The 27356-nt window shown below is 37.4% G+C and overlaps 1 protein-coding gene across 1 annotated transcript in view; it reads right to left on the bottom strand.

The window, feature by feature from the left end:
• Positions 1 to 12497: 12497 nt before the first annotated feature.
• Positions 12498 to 27356, bottom strand: part of jph1a (junctophilin 1a) — a 49684-nt gene continuing 34825 nt past the window's right edge. The window contains exons 4-6 of the mRNA XM_051882790.1: positions 20272 to 20960; positions 20082 to 20176; positions 12498 to 14630 (exon numbers count right to left, since the gene is read on the bottom strand). Coding sequence (XP_051738750.1) covers positions 20096 to 20176; positions 20272 to 20960 — 770 coding nt within the window. The 3' untranslated portion in view covers positions 12498 to 14630; positions 20082 to 20095. The remainder of the gene's footprint in view (positions 14631 to 20081; positions 20177 to 20271; positions 20961 to 27356) is intronic.

Here is a 27356-nt window from a genome sequence, read left to right as displayed (position 1 = left end):
TGCCAAACTGCTGAAATCACGTGACTTTGGCGCTCTGAATCACTGATTCGAAACAAAAGATTCAAAGCAGTGTTTTGAAATCGGCCATCACTAGATATTGTTGAAAAGTCGTTATTTATTTATTTATTTTTTGGCACACAAAAACTATTCTCGTTGCAATTATAATATTAAGGTTGAACAACTGTACTCACATGAACTGTTTTGAATATGTTTTGAGTACCTTTCTGGATCTTGAGAGGTTCGGTGGCATTGCTGTCTATGCAGGCCTCACTGAGCCATTGGATTTCATCAAAAATATCTTAATTTGTGTTCCAAAGATGAACAAAGGTCTTACGGGTGTGGAACGACATGAGGGTGAGTAATAAATTACATTATTTTCATTTTTGGGTGAACTAACCCTTTAAGTGTTAGAACATATCTTGATTTTAAAAATGTAATTTGATGTTTTAAAAAGAATTTATTAAAAATTTAAAAGCAGTACGCTAGCTTAATGAGGTGCATTAACATATTATTTGAAATGTTAAAGTCGGCATTCAATGGAAGTTGCAATAATCTTTTCTTCCCAATTGTGAATGCTGCCTTAACATGCTATCGGAAATTTGATAATTCCCACTTCTGAAGTCGTGATTACGAGCTCATCGAAATGGGAGGGCGTTCATGTGCAATTTTTACCTAAGAAACTTGTATTTTTGATAATTATGAGAGCATGTGAAGGCAGAAAAAGCTTCTCAAACTTGTTGGGCAGGACTTGATTTTGTCCATTGAGAATTGATTGGATGGTTGTGGTTTGCTATTGCTGTGATGTCATGTGAGTGACAGGTTGTCCCGCCCTCACGCCAGTAAACACAACATCAGGGAAGAGAAGAGATGACGCTGCAAGAGGGAGGGAAATTATTTTGATTAAACATGAGGGCACATGAATGAAAAAATATAATAAAATAATGATGCGCACAGAAAAAAATACTCCAATATTCCATAAAAAGAAGATTTGTCTATTTCTATTTCATAGTGACAAACTAAATGTTTAAAAATTGATGCATGCGATTGTTTTTAACATAATTTGTTTGATATTAGTATGCACTGAAAATATACTAGACCTATACATAATTTTATTATAGGAATATTTTACAATAAAAATATCAAAAGTGCACCCAGTCAAGGTAAAAAAAGAAAAAGAAAAAAAAGGTCATGACGGTGACAAGCTCACGTGCCAGGCTCAAATAAAAGAGAGCTGGTATGGAGGGATGCAAGGGGTATTTATTTCAGCTCGAGACTTCAGCTTGAGTGCGGAGAGAAGGCTTTTATGAGGAAATATTAGGAGAGGTGAAATATGACTCTGTGTACTCGCTTTAAAGTGCAAGTATTTCTGGCTTTCTTCTCCCCAACATAAGGCCTTTGCCTTAAGACTTCTATTATTTTATGCTGATATCCCTGAGAAAATGACTGTAGATATTTGCTCAGACCAGCTCTGTTCATTGTTTTTTTTATTTTTATAGTAATGAAGGGAAACCATTGTGCAAGGTTTGACAGGATACAATTAAAGTGCCATTATTTCAGAGGAACCTTCAGATGGGAACCGGATGACAGAGGTGTATTTTTCGTATCAAAACCATTGGATGCCTTGTAATTTTTGCTAATAAAAGCTTTAGTTTTGCTGCTAACAATCCCACTTGCATCTATTCACATTCAAGTTCTCACAGTCTCACAAAAGGCTTCTCTCTCTCTCTTTCCAAACAATCAGTGACCTTCCTGTCATCTATAACACTTACACAGGTGATCAAATGAAGCCACATGGCGCTGTTGCTTTGAAAGTTCTCACATTTGACTCCTCTCACAGCAGCTGCTTTAAACTATTTTAGTTTGGCTTTGGCAGAGACTGTGACTATACAGTCCCTTTATATACACACAGATCTGGTTTAAATCATCTCCAATTACTAATAAATCCAGCTAAAACACATCTGCACACTGTATATCTGGAATAAAGTATAATATACAAATGAATAATCCCAGCTAACAGAAACAGTCTCAGAACTTTAGCAAATATTCTGGCAAGGTTCTCTCAAAGTTATGAGCAAACGTTCTTCCAGTAACGTTAGTGAATATTTGTTCAACTTTATCTGGTCTTTGGTAATGTTCTCCAAATGTTAGCACTTAAAACATTATTTATACTAATGTTCATGGAACATTCTTTAAAAAAAAAAAAAAAAAAAAACTTTTTAGTTGTACGTTCATCTAATGTTTTTAAATGTTGTTTCAGAATGTTCAGAACATACAAAACACACACACACACACAAGGTTTTGAATTTTTTTTTTTTTTTTTTTTTTTAAACTGGACTTTTGCATGTTGACTGAAATAACGTTTTTACAACTTAATGGGAATGTTAGCAGAATGTTCTAGAACATGTTTTTGTTAGCTGGGATGAAGCCCTCTGAATTAATGGTATTTTGAAATCAGAATCAGATATACACGATGAAATGCGTTTTTTTGTTCTGGATAAAGATTTAACATTCTTTGTTCTGTTGAGATTGTGTATATGATTTAGATTTGTCTTTTAAAAATGTGTAAAAGATAATAATAAATTCAAAATTAACCTGCTCTGGGCTACTCAAAAGGCAAGTATTTTTATTTCCTCTCTATCAAAATAATTTCATGTTTTTGAAAATTAAAACTTAATCGCATTTATTCAAGGTTTTATATCTGGAATCTTTCAGACCCCAAACAGAAACAATGTAACATACTTCATTGATGACTTATGAGGCATGTTATCAAGTTATCATGTAACATCATAAACCATATACTCCAATGTTAAGCATGTTTTTGAGCTATTAAAGTCACCATGAAATCAATTTTTTTTTTAATGGAACATTGCAGTTAATAAATAATCCATGCACGTCTTTTTTTCTTTTTTTCTTTTTTTTTTTAAATACATGTGCCCTCATAATGTTTCATCAAACAAAATATCTTCCCCCTATCTTCTCTGATGACATGTTTACTGGCGTGAGGGCGGGACAACCTGTCACTCACATGACATCACAGCAATAGCAAACCACAACCAATGATCCAATCAGTTCCTGATGGACAAAATCAAGTCCCGCCCTACATTTTTACTTGTTTGAGAAGCCGTTTCACTCGGATATATGTCACAATAGGGAAGAAAAGACGATCACAACTTCAGTTTCATGTCGACTTTAAGGGCCCACACAAAATATGAGGGTTAGAAGTGTTTATGACATTGTGAACTGACTTGTGCAATAAATTTGTTAGAGTAAATTAGTGTGACAGAAATAGTTCTTGCATTTGATAATATGATATAAAGGTCAATAAATCATCTGAGGAAATGTTTACATGCAGCTGTTGTGGCTCACACAAGAAAATAAATAAATGAGTCAAAGTGTCAACAGAAGCAGTAGAAAATTGTGATGCATTACAGTTGTTGATGATGGTAGATGGTTCTTTATGTGAAAAACTGGCTATATATATATATATACCGATCAGACATAACATTATGACCACTGACAGGTGAAGTAAATAACACTGATTATCTCTTCATCGCGGCACCTGTTAGTGGGTGGGATATATTAGGCAGCAAGTGAACATTTTGTCCTCAAAGTTGATGTGTTAGAAGCAGGAGAAATGGGCAAGCGTAAGGATTTGAGCAAATTTTACAAAGAGCCAAATTGTGATGGCTAGATGACTGGGTCAGAGTTTCTCCAAAACTGCAGCTCTTGTGGGGTGTTCCTGGTCTGCAGTGGTCAGTATCTATCAAAAGTGGTCCAAGGAAGGAACAGTGGTGAACCGGCGACAGGGTCATGGGCGGCCAAGGCCCATTGATGCACGTGGGGAGCGAAGGCTGGCCCGTGTGGTCCGATCCAACAGATGTGCTACTGTAGCTCAAATTGCTCAAGAAGTTAATGCTGGTTCTGATAGAAAGGTGTCAGAATACACAGTGAATCACAGTTTGTTGCATATGGAGCTGCATAGCCGCAGACCAGTCAGGGTGCTCATGCTGACCCCTGTCCACCGCTGAAAGCGCCAACAGTGGGCATGTGAGCATCAGAACTGGACCACGGAGCAATGGAAGAAGGTGGCCTGGTCTGATGAATCACGTTTTCTTTTACATCACGTGGATGGCCGGGTGCATGTACGTCGCTTACCTGGGGAACACATGGCACCAGGATGCACTATGGGAAGAAGGCAAGCCGACGGAGGCAGTGTGATGCTTTGGGCAATGTTCTGTTGGGAAACTTTGGGTCCTGCCATCCATGTGGATGTTACTTTGACACGTACCACCTACCTAAGCATTGTTGCAAACCATGTACACCCTTTCATGGAAATGGTATTCCCTGGTGGCTGTAGCTTTCAACAGGATAATGCACCTGGAATGGTTTGAGGAGCACAATAACGAGTTTGAGGTGTTGACTTGACCTACAACTTCCCCAGATCTCAATCCAATCGAGCATCTGTGGGATGTTCTGAACAAACAAGTCCGATCCATGGAGGCCCCACCTCACAACTTACAGGACTTAAAGGATCTGCTGCTAACATCTTGGTGCCAGATACCACAGCACACCTTCAGGGGTCTAATGGAGTCCATTCCTCGATGGGTCAGGGCTGTTTGGGCAGCAAAAGGGGGGCCAACACAATATTAGGAAGGTGGTCATAATGTTATGCCTGATTGGTGTATATTTAAATTTGTTTGTTTGTTTATAATAATTTTCAGGACATCTAGAACTTTAATAAATTAGGGTCAGTAGGGTTTTACATACAGTATAGAAGAGAATTGTGGGCATCCATTGTGGGTTTTCTCTCTAAAAGAAGAGCAACATGTCATATTTGATTTGTCATCACACTCCCCTGAGCCTAAAGCCAGATCTGAGCTCCTGTAACAGTTCTGTCACTTCTCATTTCACATGTGTGCATATCTACAGGAACCAGTGACCCAGGATCTTGAGCTCAAGTCTTTTATTCTTATGTATCAACAGCAAACCAAAGGTTAAGCCATAATTCATTTGTCATAAACTGGTGATTCATCCATGTAATAATCTCATATGTTTAACCATTCTATCAATCATTAATATTATTTTTGGTCCCACTTTATATTAGGTGGCCTTAACTACTACTTACATCAAAAAATAAGTACAATGTACTTATTGTGTTCATATTGTATTGCAAAACAGTTTTGCTATTGAGGTGGGATATGGTTAGGGACAGGTTTGGTGGTATGGGAATGGTTATCAATGTTTAGAGGTAGCACATTAATATAGAACGGTAAAGAAACTGACTTTGAATTACCAGTGCATTAAACGGTTTTAATGCACACCTTCCAGCCAATCAGAATCAAGTATTCAGATAGACCATGGTATCATTTTACTTGACTAGTGATGCAGCAACATCATTTGTTTAAGAAGAAATGACAAAAGTTTTTCTGTTTTGATGACAAATAATGTAAATATAATGTAATGTGGTCAGTACCTGGATAGGAGACCTCCTGGGAAAAACTAGTGAGGCCAGCAGGGGGTCCCCAGTATAGTGATGGGGACACTATACTGCAAAAAAAAAAAAAATGTCCTTCGGACATTAAACTGAGGTCCTGACTCTCTGTGATCATTAAAAATCCTAGGATGACTTTCGCAAAGAGTAGAGGTGTAATTCCGGAATCCTGGCCATCCTCTGTCCATCATCAAGGCCTCCTAATCATCCCCAAATATATACTGATTGGCTTCATCACTCCGTCTCCTCTCCACCAATAAGCTGCTGTGTGGTGGCCGTTCTGGCACAATATGGCTGTCGTCGCATTCCCCTCTCCAACTGTAATGCGCTTTGAGTGAAAAAAGCCTATATACAACCCGAATTTCGGAAATGTTGGGATGTTTTTTAAATTTGAATAAAATGAAAACTAAGATTTTCAAATAACATGAGCCAATATTTTATTCACAATAGAACATAGATAACATAACAAATATTTAAATTGAGAAATTTTACAATTTTATGCACAAAATGAGCTTATTTCAAATTTGATGCCTGCTAAAGGTCTCAAAATAGTTGGGACGGGGGCATGTTTACCATGGTGTAGCATCTCCTCTTCTTTTCAAAACAGTTTGAAGACGTCTGGGCATCGATATGAGTTTCTGGAGTTTTGGTGTTGGAATTTGGTCCCATTCTAGGTTTCCAGCTGCTGAAGAGTTCGTGGTCATCTTTCCTTTAATGATGTGCCAAATGTTCTCGATAGGTGAAAGATCTGGACTGCAGGCAGGCCAGTTCAGCAGTATGTGGTTTTGCATTGTCCTGCTGAAATACACAAGGCCTTCCCTGAAATAGACGTCGTCTGGAGGGGAGCATATGTTGCTCTAAAACCTTTATATACCTTTCAGCATTCAGAGTGTCTTCCAAAACATGCAAGCTGCCTCTACCGTATGCACTTATGCACCCACATACCATCAGAGATGCTGGCATTTGAACTGAACACTGATACACGCTGGAAGGTCTCCCTCCTCTTTAGCCCGTAGGACATGGCGTCCGTGATTTCCAAGAAGAATGTCAAATTTAGACTCGTCTGATAGGGCTGCACGATTTGGAGAAAAAATCTAATTGCGATTTTTCTGGTTAAAATTGGGATTTGCGATTTAAAATGCGATTTTATAAAACAAATGAAAAAATTTCGTGCTAATATATTATTTTGACTATTTTATTTTTATTATTATTATCATTATTGATAAATAAAAATATTAAACCAAATAAGAAATATTACTGTTGTAATAACTTTCATTATTAAAGTATTTAGCATTTAATTATAAATATAACTATAATAATTAGAAAATAATATTTAAAACTTGTATGACAAAATGTGGGGTTACCTGTTAACATGCAAGCAGTATGTCTATAAATCATTAGAAAGGTCTAAGGATTTATTATCAAATATTATATTATTATGATAAAAATCTGTCTCAATAATTTCTTTATTTTTGTCAGGAGGTATGCAAAATCAAAAATGGAGTCCATGTATTTAATATGAACTACGTGCCTCTTATGCATCCACTGTGGAAAAAAAACCCTGTACACTTATGTACACTGGAGAAAAACATATTGATTATATGTTCCCTTCAAAGTTCTTTAGAGAGAGGAATTATTTTTCCTATTTTTACCCTGAATAGGATTGAGTGAGCTTTATTTGGTGCTAAACATGTCTGTTTCATACTGGACGCTGGAGGGCGCCCTTGAGCAGATACTCCAAATATATGCAATATAACAAACGCTGTTCCAGGAAATCCTCAATGGGCATCATGCTATCGCTGTGACTGAATTAAAAGAAGGTAGAAATGCTTTGATTGATTAAACATGAATAAAATAAACAGACGACTACAACAATACATGGTTTATATGTTTTCTTCAAGCCTTCTCAGGTATTTTCGTAATAATAAAGTATATTTATAATCCAGTGCTAATCAAAATGCTATTTCAAACACTCAACTGACGTTATGAAGTGAGTTTGGCATAAAAACACATTAAATGTTGTCTTTTGTTAGAAAAGAAGTTCATAAAGGCTTCTCATGTTTGGAAAGTTTGTATTTTTGACATGTTTTGCTTTTTCTAATGCAGTGCTCTCAGATGGAGCGTCATTTACTACTGATCACAGAGCAGCTCTTCACTAACACGCTGTGTACATATTTATATAATTAAAAATCGCAGCCTTTGCGATATCATAATCGCACTAAGCCAAATCTCGATTTTGATTCGATTACGATTAATCGTGCAGCCCTATCGTCTGACCATAAAACACTTTTCCACTTTGAAACAGTCCATTTTAAATGAGCCTTGGCCCACAGGACACAACGGCGCTTCTGGACCATGTTCACATATGACTTCCTTTTTTGCATGATAGAGCTTTAGTTGGCATCTGCAGATGGCACGGCGGATTGTGTTTACCGACAGTGATTTCTGGAAGTATTCCTGGGCCCGTTTAGTAATGTCATCGACACAATCATGCCGATGAGTGATGCAGTGTCGTCGGAGGGCCCAAAGACCACGGGCATCCAATAAAGGTCTTTGGCCTTGTCCCTTATGCACAGAGTTTCTCCAGTTTCTCTGAATCTTTTGATTTGCAAAGCCTTTGCAATTTGATGTTGAGGAACATTGTTTTTAAAGTATTCCACAATCTTTTTACGCACTCTTTCATGAATTGGAGAGCCTCTGCCCATCTTTACTTCTGAGAGACTCTGCCTCTCGAAGACATCCCTTTTATAGCTAATCATGTTACAGACCTGATATCAAATAACTTAATTAGTTGCTAGATGTTCTCCCAGCTGAATCCTTTCAAAATTTCTTGCTTTTTCAGCCATTTGTTGCACTTTTTTGAGACCTGTAGCAGGCATCAAATTTGAAATGAGCTCATTTAGTGGATACAAGTGTAAAATTTCTCAGTTTAAACATTTGTTATGTTATCTATGTTCTATTGTGAATAAAATATTGGCTCATGTGATTTGAAAGTCTTTTAGTTTTCATTTTATTCAAATTTAAAAAATGTCCCAACATTTCCGGAATTCAGTTTCTAAGATATATCAAGAAAAGTGCTACATAAATGTAACTAATTATAATGGCAGAGGACTTTAATCCCATTGTACCCAAAATATAGGCAATCCAATATAAAAACACTCATTTGTTCTGTCAGCAATTCCCAGTTTAAATAATAGTGGCTTATAGCAAATTCCCTCAATTAATTAGAGCAAACCAATGGTCATTACAAAATATGGTCATTACAAAATCCAATGGTCATTACAAAATAAACAGAAATGCTAGTGTCTCTATATATCCAAATTTCCTTGGTCTGAATGTGGAATGTTGTATATTGTACGAAACAATCTAGATATACACTTTACTTTCTGTCAGGAAAACAGAGCCCAGGTTTGTTTAGACTACCAGTCATTTGCCAAGTACTCTATACTCAGACTTGTATTTTCTTAGTCATAGTGCTTACAATTAAGGGTGATCCATTACATATAATCCATTATATTGTCAACTAAGTGGAAACCAGTCATTCCAAATGATGTGATGGTGCTAAGCTAAACACGGAAAGATAATTTTGCCCATGCTAACGTCTTTGCGACTCTGTTTTAAGAAAACACATAACCAGCAATATCTCTTCCCTGCTTACTAGTCTTAATCCAATTTCAGCAACACGTTACATTTACTTTTTAGAAGCTGGTAGAGCTTTGGCCTCTGAAGACGTTTAAGATTACACATGTGAAACTGATTCTTTAGTGTGGTGCACGGTGCTCATGCTATGTCTACATTTAGTCATGCAAAAGTGAAACGCTTGAAAGTATTTTAAATGGTCAGAGGGTTCAGAGCAACATGCACTGTATTATAACTATACTGTACAGAATAACCAAACAAAAGTCAATAAATGTATGGTGAAACAGGGTGTTATTCGGTACCATGTCGTTGTCGGCTGATTTTAGTTTTTTTAATATTTTAGTTTTTTTAATTTATTAATATTAGTTAATGAATTTACTAACATAAACCAAAAATGAACAATATAGTCTTGCAGCATTGACTAACTTGTTAATAAAATGTTCATGTTAGTTCACAGTTAATTACCTAATGATAACATATACAAAAAATTCTTAAAAATGTATTAGTAAATGTTAAGATTAACATTAATAAATGCTGTAGAAGTATTGTTCATTGTTAGTTCATGTTAACTAATGTTAACAAGTGAAACCCTATTGTAAAGTGTTACCGATATATATATTTTAATTTAACTGATTTTGGTTGATATTGGATATTTAATTGTCCATGCTAATTAAGGGCCAAGCACCGAAGGTGCATAGGCACCTATTGTAATCATTGGCGTTCTTATTATTCTTCCGTTTCTGCACTGGAAGTCTATGGCAACCCATAGAACCGCTTGCGAGAAAGTTATGAAATTTGGCAACAGATAGAGAACAGTGTAAACTGTCAGCAGAGCAAATTTGGAGTCTCTAACTCAATCCCTGTAGCGCCACCAGCTGTCCAAAGTTTCACTCACATTTATGCTAATAACTTTTGAACCGTAAGGGCTAGAAACAAAATTCCCTTTTCCTCTGATTTCTTGGCTCAAGGCGATTCTATTGAACACTACGACGTTATTTTGCGTCAAGAAAATTTTTCTGTCGTTTTGAATTTTCCGGAAAACCTACTTTTTCCTCCTAGGCCGTTGCTCTGATTTTCACGAAAATTGAACCAGATCATCTTCAGACCATGCCGACAATTCGAATTGGAATTCAAATCGATTTCTCAAACCGTTTTTGAAAAGCGTACAAATTTTAAGTAGTGCTTGCGAAAATAGACATAAGGCTGTATCTCCAAAACGCTTTATCATATTCAGACCAAATTTGGTACATGTCATCACAATCATGACCTAAGGCAACATGCAGTGTTTCGGCGCAGCGCCACCTATTGGTCCGGAGATACGAATAATTGCTATTTTTGCCTATAAATTCTGAACGGTTTGTCCAAAAATCATAAATGTGGTCTTGTTAGATTCGTGCCGAGTCAAATGATATCCAATATTCCCATATCGGCCATTTTGAATTTTGTGCTAAAATGCTGTATTTTTTAAATGCATTAGCGTATCGTTACGAAACTCGGTGTGGGTCATCAGCACGATGTCCTGAAGGAGCCTAAGTTTCGGACCAGCGCCACCTAGTGGAGTAAAAAAAAAAATTATTTATATACTTAGAACTTTGGATGTGGTTGACTTGTTTTCACAGTCATCTCCTTAGACTCCCGAATCCTTGCCAAGTCCAACGATACCAAACATGCTAGGTTTCGCCTTATGGTTTGTGCAACATGGTGAAATGTCAAAATTACCCATAGCTCATTTTTTATGATCTCATACATATAAATGTCTATAACTCCAAAACGAAATGAGATATTTTCACCAAATTTGACATACATGTATGGGCTCACTCTGAGGACACATAAAAAAGTGGTGGGATTGTGCCTCTTGGTGGCACTATAATTGAACAAAACATGAAATTGCCATTGACTACAATACAGTTTTATGAAATAAAATGCTATATTTTATGAATGCATCGATGAGAACATACCATGCTCTGAAGGTACTCAAAAGGTTTTGAGGCAGCGCCTCCTTGTGGTCAAATGTTATAATGATATTTCAAAAAATGCTAATAGCTTTATATAAATGTGGCCTATTGTAATGAGACTGGTCTAAATAGATTCTGTGGGTCATGCTGAGAACATTGATGCCAATTTTGCCACAGTCAGCCAAACTTCCTGTCCGCCATTTTCTTTAAAATCTTTTTTGAACTCCTTCTAGACCGTTGGTCCAATTTTCACCAAAAATGAATTGTATCATCTTCAGACCATGCCGGTAAAAAGTTATAGATTTTGTGTTGATAGACAAAACCGTTTTCGTTTTTGAATTAGAGGCTTCATGCCAAAATGACTCTTGAGGCTGTATCTTTGCAATGCTTTGACATATTGATACCAAACTTTGCGAGTGTCATTGTTACCTCACTCTGACCATACCGCATTCATTTGGTCACAGCGCCACCTATTGGTCGAAAGTGATAAACCAGTAAATCTTTATTATTGACTGTATTTATGATTTTTCAGCTATTTTTTTTATCTAAATGATCTTAATAGGTCTTTACTTGCTCACTGTTGCAGTTGGTCTAATGCTCCCAGCCATGTTGGCATAACTTGTTGTGCCTTTTTGTGCTTGGCCCCGTAATTGCTGCTTGCAGCTATATTTACTTCTATTTTTACATTTAATGTTAATATTAAAAAAAAAAATAATAATAATTTCAACACAGTTACATGTAATCTTTAGGATATCTCAAAATGAATATTCATTTTATAACGTTATTCACTTTTAGCAAACAATTGATTGTAGTTTTGAGTGATTTTTGACACAATTGCATAGAATATTAATATTATAATTTTGGTAACACTTTACAAAAAAGGTCTCATTTGTTTACATTAGTTAATGCATGAACTAACAATGAGCAATATACTGTATTCTTACAGCATTTATTAAACTTTTTTAATGTTAACATGCTCATGTTAGCTCACAGTGCAGTAACTAATGTTAACAGATACAACTTTTGATCTTAAAAATGCTTTAGTAAATGTTAACCATTAACTAAGATTAATAAATGCTGTAGTTATCTAATGTTAACAAATGAAACCTTATTTTAAAGTGTTACAAAACTTTTAATATTGCGTATAATTTTATTAATATGTTAATATTTAAGATTAATTTATTGGTTATCGGCCATAGCATGAAAATGATTATTAGTATCAGCCAGAATTTAAATATCAGTGCATCCCTACAATATAAAGCAAAAACAAAGCGGACTCGATTTGATTTACTGATTCAGATTCACTGAATCAGTAACCAGTGCTTTTCCATTGTACTAGAATCAGTACATAGATGTGTTGTTTATTATAGCGCAATAGTTGAAAGAAGAAAAAAATCATGGAGAAAGCAGACTTACAAGGCATAACATTTTATTATACAGATAAATACCATAACTTTTCAAATTACAGAAATACGTGGGGCTCTATGGGCTCGAAATGTAACAGAGATGAGGTTTTTTTTTGCATTGAAGGGTTCAAAAGAGGATTCCTGCATCCTCAGCATTTCAAATCACATCGAATCATAAATAGGTTTAGAGTCTTAATTCTGATGATGTGTGAGATACAATGCTTGATATAAAGTAGCTATACTGCTTCTGACAAAATACAGTTGTGCATTTCTATAGAAAAATATCTTAGAATTCATATCGTAATGGCTGTGCTCTGTAAAAATTCTTATAAATAGAATAAACCTTATATAGTATATAAATGTTTTTAGTTTGTGCAACATTTGTTTTTAGAAAAATAATTCCTTGTCCTGTCCTGTTGTAAGAGCTCAAATCTCTCCTTCAGAAAACATATAAAAAGAGCCCGTACACATTGCACTGCATTGTTGCACAGAATTGAAATACAACCAAATAAAACACGTCCTTCAAGAGTTAATTTGAATGCCTTAAACATTTACCTCAGAATAGTTGTTTTGAATCAGATATACAGGCGTTAGTGCATTAAAGACTCCATGCAAACGAAAACTAAAAGCAAATGAGGGTTTGAAGAAGAGAAAGCCCTTGTACACTCACCAAACACTAGAAACGATATCTAGAATTCTATATATAATAAATAAATCTTTAATAAACCTTCCAAAGAGGAAAAATGCACAGAAATATGATTGAAGAATAACAAAGAAAAGTTTCTGGATGTACCAAAAGAAAATCATTTTACAATATAGTGGCACATTTAAAATCAATTCCCAATGACTGCGTCAGTCAAAATTTGCATACTACAGATTTAAGACAAAGACTTCATCTCGTACGAGGCTTTTTCCTTTATTTCGTTTGAGGTAAACTGAAGTACTGTTAAAGACTCTTAAAGGCAATATCCTACTTCCATACCTGACTTTTGATATCCAAAACATCCACGGTCACAAGCATGCAAGCAAGCCCTCAATGTCATTTATTTTCCCTCCAAAACATCTCACCTGCTGTCACATGTCATACCTGACATCTGAAGCACGCCAACTCTTCCACAACATCGCATGCACAATGGCATAGGCTTAATTTACATAACATGACAAACAGTCAATTCCCAGAATTCAATAAATAACACACTTTATAAGACTTTTTGATTGGTTTTGCCATGATCAGAATGGGCGTGATCAAAAAAGAGTGGGAAATCCCCAACGAAATGTTTTTCGTTCTCTTAAATACCAGAATAAATAGGACAGAACTACAGTGTCCCTCATTGGTGAAAGATTAAACTCTGCAAGTGTAAAAATAAATCATATTGCACATTTTTAAATAATAAATAATATAATATTTTCCCATTTTTTCAAATAGTACCAATACTCTCACACAAAAAAATTGGTAGTGATCTTTTTTTTTGCTTCATATAATTCAAACACGATTTTGAATGAGGTTAACAAACATAAAGGAAAGAAAGAACGGTACATGAAAACAAAAACTGAAACGTGATGAGTACAGTAGGGAGCATCGACTCAAGAGCTTCCGAGAAGAATGCAGGAGACGCTAGAAGAAACTGCAGTGGGGTGTAAGACGGACGAGTGACGCTGGTGTGCGCGTTCGGTTTCCTCTCACTGGAACGGACGCCCGCTGCAGCAAAGTCCCCTGAACGCATTCCTCTGGCACTGCGAGCACATCTCCCAGTTACACGTCAGATGGTAAATGAGTAAGGCAGCTGCTCTTGCCCATCATGTAAAAGTGCATCATCAAACTTCCAGTTAAGTCTCTGCCAGAAGCCAGAGACCTATAGAGTGGCTGATATTAAGGCTTTTCATCAGCAGATATGAGTCACGTTACACTGCATTCTCTTCTTCGCTTTCCATTTTAATGGTAATTTTTCCCCCCAAAATATTTTCATCTCGTTTACCAGAGCCGCGTGACATTAGACCACGTCATTCTCAAGGATGATGCTGTGGCTTTCAAACTCGCATATGTCGATTCTTCAGCTCCCTCTGCCCTCTGGAGACTGCCTGGTGCCGTTTGGATTTCAGAAAGGTCATTGACACAACTGTGTGGGTTGCCATCCAACACTAAAGGAATAAATGGAATACAGGGTTAAAAGTTATAGTACATCCATTAAAATGCCAATGGGGGGCTAGTTGTCACAGGGTAGGGTGACCGTTTTTTCCTGAGAAAATGTTAGTGTTCCGACTTGTTATAAAAAAAATCATGTTTTGTCCCGTATTTCTTCTTTCCTAAATTGTCTTTAGTGGGTGATCATAAAAGCAAGTAGTAGTCTTCTGTCACGCAAGACTAAAGGTAGCCAATCTTGTCATAGTATATTGTAGAGAACAAAATTACCATCCAATCACAATTTGCTATCGATTAACTTGCAGTTAGTGAAGGCGGGATATTAGAGAGCGCGGAGGAGATCAAGTCAGACATGAAGATGTCAAAGAAGTGTGTGTACATTTAACAAGGATATTCAAAAAAAAAAAAAAAAAAGATCAAGTCATTATTCGCAGTAAGTTATTCGCGGTGAAAAAAGAACTCAATGTGGTGTCGCGCTGAATGACACACACCAGACAGCGTGCGATCCCGAATTCACTTCTCTTTGCGCCTGAATGGTCTAACACAGACACAGTTGTCAAAATGCCCATTATGTGGAGTATCTCATGTAAATACAGTCGATTATGGCTTAAATGAAAGTAAACAACACGGTGAAGTGTCAGAATATTACAAGCACCTGTCTGTGTCATTAATGTTAATCAAACAACAAAAGATGTTAAATAAATATACAGTATCTCACAAAAGTGAGAACACTCCTCACATTTCAGCAACCATTTTAGTATACCTTCTCAAGAGACAATGTTATAGAAATGAAACTTGGATATATTTTAGAGTAGTCAATGTGCTGCTTGTATATCAGTATACATTTACTGTCCTCTGAAAATAACTTAACATACAGCCATTATTGTCTAAATAGCTGGCAACAAAAGTGAGTACACCCTAAGTGATAACAGTTGTATGTTGTTTAACCATGCAAAGCCACATGTCCTATTCATCATGTTCATGTTTTTGTCTGCTTGACAGGACCATACAAATGTGTGGATCTTGTATTAGAGCAGTTAAAATTTGGTTCTTTGAGTACAATTCTCTCATATTGATCACTGGAAGTTCAACATGGCACCTCATGGCAAAGAACTCTCTGAGGATTTGAGAATTAGAATTGTTGCTCTCCACAACGTTGGCCTAGGCTATAAGAAGATCGGTAACACCCTGAAACTGAGTTACAGCACAGTGGCCAGGGTCATACAGAGGTTTTCCAAGACGGGTTCCACTCGGAACAGGCCAAAGAAGTTGAGTCAAAGTAGTTGAGTCCTCACGCTGTGCGTCAGGTGCAGAAGCTGGCTTCAAAAAACAGATGCATGAGTGCCGCCAACATTGCTTTAGAGGTTGCAGAAGCAGGAGGTCAGCTTGTCAGTGCTCAGACCATACCCCGCACACTGCAACAAGTCGGTTTGCATGGCCGTCGTTCCAGAAGGAAGCCTCTTCTGAAGCTGGCTCACAAGAAAGCCCGCAAACAGTTTGCTGAAACCTGTCCAAGAGCATGAATTACTGGAACCATGTCCTGTGGTCTGATGAGACTAAGATAAACTTGTTTGGCTCAGATGGTGTCCAGCATGTGTGGCGACGCCCTGGTGTGGAGTACCAAAAAAATTGTGTCTTGCCTACAGTCAAGCATGGTGGTGGTAGCATCATGGTCTGTGGCTGCATGATTGCTGCTGGTACTGGGAAGCTCTGCTTCATTGAAACATGGATTCCAACATGTACTGTGACATTCTGAAGCAGAACATGATGCCCTCCCTTCAGAAACTGGGCCGAAAGGCATGATAATGACCCCAAACACACTGCCAAGATGACAACTACCTTGCTGAGGAAGCTGAAGGTGAAGGTGATGGAGTGGCCAAGTATGTCTCCAGACCTGAACCCTATTGAGCACCTGTGGGGCATCCTCAAGCGGAAGGTGGAGAAGCGCCATGTGTCTAACATCCAGCAGCTCCGTGATGTCATTATGGAGGAGTGGAAGAGGATCCCACCAACAACCTGTGCAGCTCTGGTGAATTCCATGCCCAGGAGGATTAAGGCAGTGCTAAATAACAATGGTGCTCACACAAAATATTGACACTTTGGTCACAGTTTTGACATGTTCACTTAGGATGTACTCACATTTGTTGCCAGTTATTTTGACAATAATGGCTGTATGTTGAGTTATTTTCAGAGGACAGTAAATCTGTACTGCTATACAAGCTGCACATTGTCTACTCTAAAGTATATCCAATTTTCATTTCTTTAGTATTGTCCCTTGAGAACATATAATAAAATGGTTGCTGAAATGTGAGGGGTGTACTCACTTTTGTGAGATACTGTACATGTTAAATAAACCTACTGTACCTAAAAAATGTAGTTTATTTAATTTGTATCTCTATCATATTTGTCCTATTGTTTGTAAATTACTTCTTTGTTCTTTTTTATAGGCCAACAACAAAATAAAATAACTATATATCGTTATCATGAAAAAAAAAAAAAATCCTATATCATGAAATAAGTTTTTGGTCATATTGCCCACCCCTAGTGGATGCTGGTTAAGTGCGCTACAAAAAACTTTCAGTAAATTTTTTCTAAAAAGAAGTTGTGAAGTTACTTTTAAATGGGGGTGGGGGGACCTGTCCATCCTGTCCTGTATTCCACCATGAGAAATCTGGTCACCCTATCACAGGGACTATTTCTAGCAGTTATTTTGTATGTTGGCTTTATTCACATTATTCAAAACTGTCCTTCTGTAAATTAGGTAAATTATCATAATGCATAACATAGCATAATGAACTACATAATGAAGGTAGATTTGAGCTCAAACATTGAAGTGTGTAGCAAGAGTATTTTTGGTAAGAGTATAGCTACGTTCACACAGCAGCAGAATACGGTTGTATTTGATTCCTTAATACAGTTATGTTCACAAACAGTACGGTTATTTACAGGAGTGATTCAACCGCCTTCTATAACCGAACTCACACCTGTACATTTTCAGGACTCACAATCAGAATTCGGAATATTCTTACTCCTCAAAGCTTTATAATGGTTGTGAATGGGGGGGCCACATTTTGAAGCCAAAAAAAAAAAAAAAAAAAATCCATAATAAAAGTAATCCATACAGCTCCAGGGGGGTTAATAAAGGCCCTCTGAAGTGAAGTGATGGGTTTTTGTAAGAAAAATATCCATATTTAAAACTTTATTAACTATAATATCTGGCTTCCGTCAGACGACCGTACGCATTGATTTGCGGCGGAAGAGCAACCTCGGACCCGACGCATGACGCAATGACGAACGCGAAAGCGCAGAGGAAAGAGCAAAACAAAATACCAGTCACGAATTATAAGTCTAAAATGAGAAATTTTAAAGAGAAATGTCAGAGGATTTTGATATAAGAGAAGAGAAGCTTAAATTTGTTGCACAACCCAATTTGTTTGAACTGTGAGAGTCGTCTAAGCTTAGGCTACTCCTACATCCTGCGTCATACATCGTGTCACGGGTTACTCTTGTGGAGCAAGTCGACTTACGCAGTATGCGTACGGTCGTCCGCCGGAAGCTAGTTATTTGAATTTATAAAGTTTTAAATATGGATATTTGTCTTACAAAAACGCATTGCTTCACTTCAGAAGGCTTTTATTAACCCGCTGGAGCTGTATGGATTACTTTTATTATGGATGGATGGATTTTTTTTTGTTGGCTTCAAAATGTGGCCCCGCATTCACAACCATTATAAAACTTTGAGGAGCAAGGATATTTTTAAATATATCTCTGATTGTGTTCATCTGAAAGAAGATGCACCTAGGATGGCTTGAGGGTGAGTAAATCATGGAATAATTTACATTTTTTGCGTGAACTATCCCTTTAACTTCTGTAGGCAAAATCAACACTCTTTTGCTGATTTGTGAATTCTTTTGTGCTTCATAATTATTTTTACTGTTACAATTTTGCTAAAAAGTCTATAATAGGCTGTTTGACAACAGGTTCCCATTATGACAACTTAGCCCACACACTGTGACAGTGACAACATTTATGTGGAATACAAAAATTAATGTGTTAAAATTATGTGGCAAATTATGCTTTCTTAAAATCTAAGACAACATTTCATGTACACTGCAAAGATAAACCACTGGCAGAATGCATTGCAATGAGCTTATTAAAAAAAATATCAATAACACTTTATCTTAATGGTCCCTTTTGAACATTCTGTTGACTATAAGTAACTGCACCTACATGTCAACTGTCATTTGAGTATTAATAGACTGTCTGCTTAATATCTGCTAACTCTTTATTTTGATGCTCCCCTAACAGACACTCTACTGACTATAAGTAACTTTGCAAATACATGTCAATTTATTGTAATCCTAACCCTACCAGTCTACTAATACTCTACTAACACTCTAATGACAGTTAGTAGACATGTAGGTGCAGCGTTACTTATAATCAACAGCATGTGTTAAAGAGACCATCAAAATAAAGTGAAACCAAAATATCATCCAAAATGGGAGTGGTTGACTATATTTATATCAATACTCAAATAATTCCAGCTAAAAACAGTCCCACCCTCAATTTTTGAAATATGAAATATGTTGCCAGTGACAATTCATGTTGGCTTTAACATTTTAACTATACTACTGTTCAAAAGGTTGGGGATTTTTTAATGTTTTTGAAATTAGCGCTCATCACGGCTGCATATTTGATCCAAAATACAGTAAAATCATTAATATTGTGAAACATTATTACGATTTAAAATAATTTAGTATTTTAATATATTTTGAAATGTAATTTATTCCTGTGATGGCAAAGCTGAATTTTCAGCATCATTAGTCCAGTCTTCAGTGTCACATGATCCTTCAGAAATCATTCTAAAGGCAGGAAAACACCAAGCCGACGGTCGGCCGTCTGGCAGTTTTTGTTCGTCGGCCGACTAAGTTTTCTCAGTGTGTTCCGCACCGTCGACTGAAGTTGGTCCTCGTCGCCTTTTTTCCGGCCGATTTGAAATGTTGAATCGGCGTCGGAGCTCGTCAGTCCATTGGGCCATCTGATCATTCTGATTGGCTGTTCAGATACTGCCACCTGCTGATTCGGAAAGGCATTTCATCTCACGCAGGCGCAGAACTGACGTGCTACTTGGCCGTCGGCTGTCGAGCGTTGGTTTGGTGTGTCAGGGCAACTTTGGACACAGACGCTGCCGACGTGAGCCAACCCCGCAGTCTGCTTTCGTCGCCACTAGTTCGTCGGCGTCGGCTTGGTGTGTTCCGGCCTTAATATGCTGATTTGGTGGTCAGGAAACAGTTTTGTTGCTTAATATTTTTATGGAAACTGTGATACATTTTTTTTTTTTTTAGGATTCTTTGTTGAACAGAAAGTTAAAAAAAACAGCGTTTAGTTGAAATAAAAATCTTACTGACCCCAAACTTCTGAACTGCAGTGTATAAATAAAAAAAGCTTACCTGAAATGGTAGTTTCATGTCAGGAAATGGACAAAAATGATTGCCAATCCAATGTTCAAAAGCATTACCATGGCAACCAAAACAGAGTTAGGACCCTGTGTAAAAAGACACATGATGTAACAATTACAGCACAATCCATAAAAGATATCTGCAAGTATAAACGAGACACTTAAAGTAGCCAAGCACTTACAGATTCTTCCGCTACTGTTTCATCGGCCATATCTATGCTGGCTTTCTTGGTTTCAGCTAAGCTCTTTGGTTTCATGGAATCTTGTTTCCTGATCTTGGGCTCTGGTTTGGGAGTGGGCATCCTGGCCAGTTTGGGTGGCGGAGGCATCCTGGCCAGGCTAGACTGTGTCATCTCAGGCTCTTCATTTTCTGGTTCCTCTGGTGGAGGCAACTGCTTCACTGGCTTCACATAGTAACTGTGATAAGCAGCATGTAGTTGCCCATTACCTGTGCTCGCAGGTTTGGGCATGGGCTCAGGGGCCTTGGGGGGCTTTGGTGGGGGCACTTCCTGTAACTTGATGGCGGGTACAGGAGGAAGGGTGGATACTTTGGTGATCTCTGCCACAATTGAGGCTCTCTCTTCTTTGCTTATCTTGCGAGCTACACTACTACTGTCCTTGCTTATCTTTCGGGCTACGCTGCTGTTGTCTCTGCTTATCTTGCGGCTGGCACTGGGGTTGGGTGCTTGGCTCTTCTGAGGAGAGTGAGGTGGTGACGGGGTTGGGCTTTGGGCAGGAGTGTGGTTTGGAGTCGTGCCGCGCCGATAGAAAGGGCTGCCAGAAGACTTCTCCTTCTCCTCCTCCTTCTTAGGTGCTTCCTCCTTAATCTCCTCCACTGGCTCACTGAACTTTTGTTTGATGTAGTCAAGTCCTGTAAGGAAGAGATCAAATGTTGGAGAAAGTTAGGGAAATTACAAACCAGAAAAGGCAGCCAACACAGGTCAGCAAAACTCAAGAACAACCCAAAAGAGATTCAAGGATTCAATACAAGTTAACCAGTATTTTGACAGCAAACTTCATTTCATTTTAGCCAAATTCTAGAACAGGGATAGGCTATGTTGGTCATGGAGTGCCACTGTACTGCAGAGTTTGCTCCAACCCTGAAGAAAAACAACAACAACTCACCTGCCTGTAGCCTTAGTGATCCTGAAGACATTGATTAGCTTGTTCAGGTGTGTTTGATTAGGGTTGGACCTAAACTCTGCAGGACAGCAGCACTCCAGGACCGACGTTGCCTATCACTGTTCTAGGTCAACAGGGCAACACTTTTTCTCACATTGCACATGACCTCTTTTCTTAAAGAGTCTGAAAAAAGGTTAATCCAAAATTAATTATCCATTCAAAGCTGATGTGTTAGAAGCAGGAAAAATGGGCAAGCTAAAAGGATTTGAGCGAGTTTGATAAGGGCCAAATTGTGATGGCAAGACGACTGGGTCAGAGCATCTCCAAAACTGCAGCTCTTTTGGGGTGTTCCCAGTCTGCAGTGGTCAGTATCAATCAAAAGTGGTCCAAGAAAGGAACAGTGGGTCATGGGGGCCAAGGCTCATTAATGCACGTGGGGAGCGAAGGCTGGCCTTTTTTGCATATGGGGACCAGACCAGTCAGGGTGCTCATGCTGACCCCTGTCCACTGCTGAAAGCGCCAACAGTGGGCACGTGAGCATCAGAACTGGACCACGGAGCAATGGAAGAAGGTGGCCTGGTCCAATGAATCACGTTTTCTTTTACATCATGTGGATGGCCGGATGAGTTTGCGTCGCTTACCTGGGGAACACATGGCACCAGGATGCACTATGGGAAGAAGGCAAGCCAGCGGAGGCAATGTGATGCTTTGGGCAATGTTCTGCTGGGAAACCTTGGGTCCTGCTATCCATGTGGATGTTTCTTTGACACGTACCACTTTACCTAAGCATTGTTGCAGACCATGTGCACCTTTCATGGAAACGGTATTCCCTGGTGGCTGTGGCCTCTTTCAGCAGGATAATATGCCCTGCCACAAAGCAAAAATGGTTCAGGAATGGTTTGAGGAGCACAACGAGTTTAAGGTGTTGACCTGGCCTCTAAATTCCCCGAGCATCTGTGGGATGTGCTGAACAAACAAGTCCGATCTATGGAGGCCCCACCTCGCAACTTACAGGACTTAAAGGATCTACTGCTAACATCTTGGTGCCAGATACCACAGCACACCTTCAGGGGTCTTGTGGAGTCTATGCCTCGACGGGTCAGGGCTGTTTTGGCAGCAAAAGGGGGAACAACACAATATTAGGAAGGTGGTCATAATGTTATGCCTGATCGGTGTATATATTCATATATACACTTATATATATATATAATATATATAAATATAATAATATATATACACACATATATTATGTAAACACAAACTTTTGTTAGATGCGATTAATTGATTTGACAGCACTAATCCAAATCTTAGGTCATTAGGGGGCCATACATTTAAATTGATATATATGTCATCTCCCATTCACCACTATAGAAGTTTACCCAACTTTGCTGACTTCCGCTTCTGAGAACCCTGTAAAAATGTGAAAGGGTCCATTGGAACCTTCTCAAGTCTATTCTGTAAAATAAAAGCCACTCTTTGTAATGTGTGCAAATAGTTCTGATTCCCAACAAAACTCTCGGTTCACTCTGCCACCCTGTCAATTCTCTTAGTCCCTCTAGATTAACTTGCAAGTATGTGCACTGCAAGCATAGAACACATTAGTGCACTGAAAAGCATAATTCACTGTCAAACACACAAGCCTGTTCTTCTGTCATTTACAGAAGACACTGATCTTCTGATCAACTAATTTGTTAAATTGCTTAGAAAATAACAACCAAAACTATGAATGACGCAATGCTGAGTTTGCATAATAGAGCTTTCCGGGAAAATCATACGGCTCCAACTAGCTTAAGCCCAAACAATTTAACTGCAGTTTAATTCACTTGACATCTCTGGCATCCATGATGTCCAACTTCAAAGAGTGAGAGGGCATTCTTAATGTTTAAAGGGATTAAAGTATTTTCTGAACATGATTTCTCACTATAACTTGATAAGAGCTCATGATTTGGAGGGTCCATTCTGTTTCTTTCTGTCTGAACAGAACTTCTGTCGCAAGTTCCTGGCATTGTCTGTGTTATTTACTGGACTAAAGGGACCATGGTAGTGCACTGCAAGCATAATTCACTGCCAAACACACAAGCCTGTTCTTATCTATCTACTCATATGACCAGCTATTAACTAGCTGAAGTAGAAAGTAGAATAAGTAGAAGTTAATTGTTCTTAAAATTGTTCTTTCATTACATACTAATGAAAGAAAATATTTATCTATCAACATTAAGATTTTGATCATACAATGTCTCATGTTACAAGCCTTTGTGTAGAGTGTTATTCTCTAACCAACGCCAAGAACTGTTAATCTTGTAGTTGCGGAGCAACTTAAAAATAAAGTCCACATAATGCTCTAAGATTGCTTTGATCTCTCTTTAATCCTCAAGTAAGATTCTGAAAGTGGAAGACCGCTACCCTGGGATGGCACCATACAGTAAAATACTGTATTTTATATATACAAAACAATAAATATAATGCACTTGAGCAATTTTAATAAAAATCATCTTTATAATGTACAATCATGCATCACTATAAAATTAACAAACATCGGAACAAGCCCATAGAACAATGGAGACTGAAAAACGCACAATATGGCATTATGGGACATATGAGAGGTAAATATAAGATATAAAATAAATACAAAATATTCATTTGTTATTATGAAACAACACATTTTTCTAAGGCACTCACGTGGTTAAGGATAAAAGACATTTAATAAATTGGGCTAAACCATTAAAACATTAAAACGTTTATTAGAAATATTTATTAAGAAAAAATATATTAAAAATGAATAGGTCTTTAAAGCTTAACCACATGAGTGCCTTGGAAAATGTTGTTTCCTTTAATAACAAATTAATATTTTGTATTTATTTTATACAAATAAATATTTTAGTTACAAAATATTATGCATAAGCGTAGGGTACTGCAATTTGTGTGCATATAAGTTGACTGCATTTTTATAATGAGTTTTATTTACACCAGTGATCATGCTAAATCAAATGCAGTGTGAAGTGAGTTAAAATCAGTGTTTTTTTTAGTATCACTGAGATACTTGCAACGTTTATGTGTGTAGATAATCCAGCAGAGAGAGAGAGAGAGAGAGAGAGAGAGAAAATAAACGATTAAGTGCTTTTTAATAGGGGTGGGAATCTTTTGGAATCTCACGATTCGATCACATATCGATTCTTGGGGTCATGATTCGATTCAAAATCTGTCGGTGGAAGATAGAATGGCAATTCATATGTGAATTGATTTTTCCCCCCACCCCTACTTTTTAATAAACAGCAACCATATTACACTACACATGAAAACAATGTTAACGCAAAACAAAGCACTGAAGAGAACTAAGGGCTTAAATACATCAGGAGGATAATCAACAGAACTATAGACAGGTGAGTAACATAATCAGAAACCATGGAAACAAGCAAGGATCGGGAACACATACTGCATTCACGCCATGTAGTAACTGACCCTTCGCCAGGAGTTTGATTGACAGGCAATCTAACCAATCATAACGCCGAATCCGCTTGAAACAACATTCCTTATGATGTTCATTCATGTTTATTTGATGCTATAAATGAACTAGTAGGAAGAGATAATCGGTTCACGAGCCACCTGAAATGAGGCGCTACAGCGATCTTTCACGACATATTAACGAGTCACAAAACGGTATTTATTGTTTAAATTTCTTTAAAAATGACAAAATTTTAATGTTTCATATTAAAAGTAACCTGCTCTCTCGTCTGTTGACGCGTTGTCAGTGTCCTCTTTGCTCCGCGATGTATTTCTCACTGCGTGAGAACATGATGTGTGGCGAGAGATTGGCATGGTTTGTCGGACGTAGCAACAGTAACTAAAGGGGGCAGGTCTTTGCGTAACTCTCAGAAAATTACGAGTTTTCACGTTGTAATTACAAGTTCTACAAGCACATGAAGCTTTTTACAGTTCAGAATCATTACGGTAATTACGAAATGGCATGAATGCAGCTACAGGCAAACAGGAATAGAACAGAACCAAAACACAATGAAGGCCCTGTTTACACTATTGCGTTTTCGTTTTAAAATGCATAACTTTTGCTACAGTTATGCCTGTTGTTTACACTACTCCAGGCGTTTTCGAATTTCGACGCTGCAGAGCCTGTTTTAGTTTGAAAACACTGGGGTTGCGTTTCAGTGTAAACGGACCAAAACGAAGACTTTTGAAAATGATGGAGTGGCTGCCCACGTCCGCTCTGCGTAAACTCTGCATTTTTTAATACTGCAGCTGCCTACATGCGCAAGAGGCAACTGTTTACACTTGTACACGCATGCCCAGTGTGCATGAACGGTCATGTGACATGCGTTTTTGGTCGTGTAGTGTAGATGGAGATCATTTCTGAAACGCCATTTTAAAATGAAAATGCACTAGTGTAAACTGGGCCTAAACATACTCTGTGATAACAAAGAGTTTTTATTAATATTTTTAATCCATTTTCATTTCTTGTTTTTTCATTTTAATTTTCGTTTTTAATAGTTTTTATTACAAACTATTTTAGTTTTAGTTACTTTAGGTTAAACTAAATAAAATAAGAAAAATGTTGCCTTGACAACTAGCTGAAATAAAACACGTTTAAATTATTTATATTTATTTTAATTTCAAGTGATGGAAATGTTTGTTATGGTTTTAGTTAATAACCCTGTTTAAAATACACAACTTTCTTGTTTCAATTTGGGGTATTTGAGTGTTACTGATAGGGCTATAGAGGTACGCAAGGCAAAAAAATTTAGGAAACACTGCAGTAGGCAAAACTGTGTTACTTGAAGCATAATCAGAATGCATAAACCAAATCACTACAAATGCATTACAAGCATATAGGGCTGAAAAATGAAGGGCAATATAAAAGCAATCCCATAGGTTTATAAGAATATTATGTTTTTTTGTGCTGTCCACAGATGACGGCTATAACTGATAATCCTGGCCATATTCCAGCACCATTAGACAGGCCTATGGGGAAGCATGGCCCGTTTAAATCCTCTGGAGCAATGCATCCTCGCCAACCTTAAATTAGACCGAGCGTAGGTACGAGAGGTATTCATTTGATAGTTGACGGGACGGAAAGGCCTTATCTTCTGAGGTTGTGCCGGAGTTACGCAATCACATCCGCTGCCTTTGTGGATTAGATTATGACACCTGTGCGGTGAAGTTATGCAAAAAATATCAGTATTTTTGTCTTGTTTCCCCTCAAAAAATATCTAAACACCCAAGATACAATGATTTTTAAGTAAATTCCTACGTTTTTAAGCACAATCGTGTACCATAATAAGACATTGTTTCAGATATTATATCTTGAATTAATCTTAAAACAAGCAAAAAATTATTTGGCCTTAAGGTAAGAAATATAAACTTAATTTAAGATATATACTCTAAATACAAGGCTTAATATTTCAAGTAAATTTAACTTGTTTTAAGGATGCTTAGAAATGTGTATTTAAACAAGACAAAAATACTGCTTAAGAAATAATTTTTTATAATGCAAAAAACAATTTATAAAACAGCTACTTAATAATTAAATAAAAATAATACTGGAAACTACCTTAAAAGAAGGTCTACAACAACATGATGAGACATCGAGATGTATAATGAGAACTGTCATGTTGCCATGTGAAATTCAACTCCAAAAATAAGTGGTGGCAATAGAACCTCACGGCTCAAAATCAGCATAAGGCATTTGACAAAGATCCAAAGGCCTCTCTTATGACATGAGAAGGATTATGAAATCTTTTCACCCACAGTTAAGAGACACAACTCAATTACCCAATACTCAATTAAAGTTGTACTATTGTTTCAACCTGCAATATATCAAATTCAGAGACGCTACAATGCAGCACAAACAAGCCTAGACATGCAATCAACCTTGAAGTTTTGTCTATTATCTATATTGTCAAGAACATTAATAGGCTTTCTAACCCAATAAAAGGAGCTATTTCTCTTGATTGGCCATGTGATACAATTTGAATTTATTGAGCACTTCATAAATTCATGCCAGCGGAGTCTCGTGTGTATTTAAGAATCATGCCATAATGTATTTCATAATGCCAGACATCTGATGGAATAGTACTGACTGATTTATAGTCGATCTATGTATATTTATCTTTTTCCTGTAGCGACCTTCTCCCAA

This window comes from Ctenopharyngodon idella, chromosome 23 (genome assembly GCF_019924925.1).
Source record: "Ctenopharyngodon idella isolate HZGC_01 chromosome 23, HZGC01, whole genome shotgun sequence".
Classification (NCBI taxonomy): Eukaryota; Metazoa; Chordata; class Actinopteri; order Cypriniformes; family Xenocyprididae; genus Ctenopharyngodon; species Ctenopharyngodon idella.
Note: the sequence above shows the minus strand (reverse complement) of the source record. Positions and strands in the feature narration are given on the sequence as shown.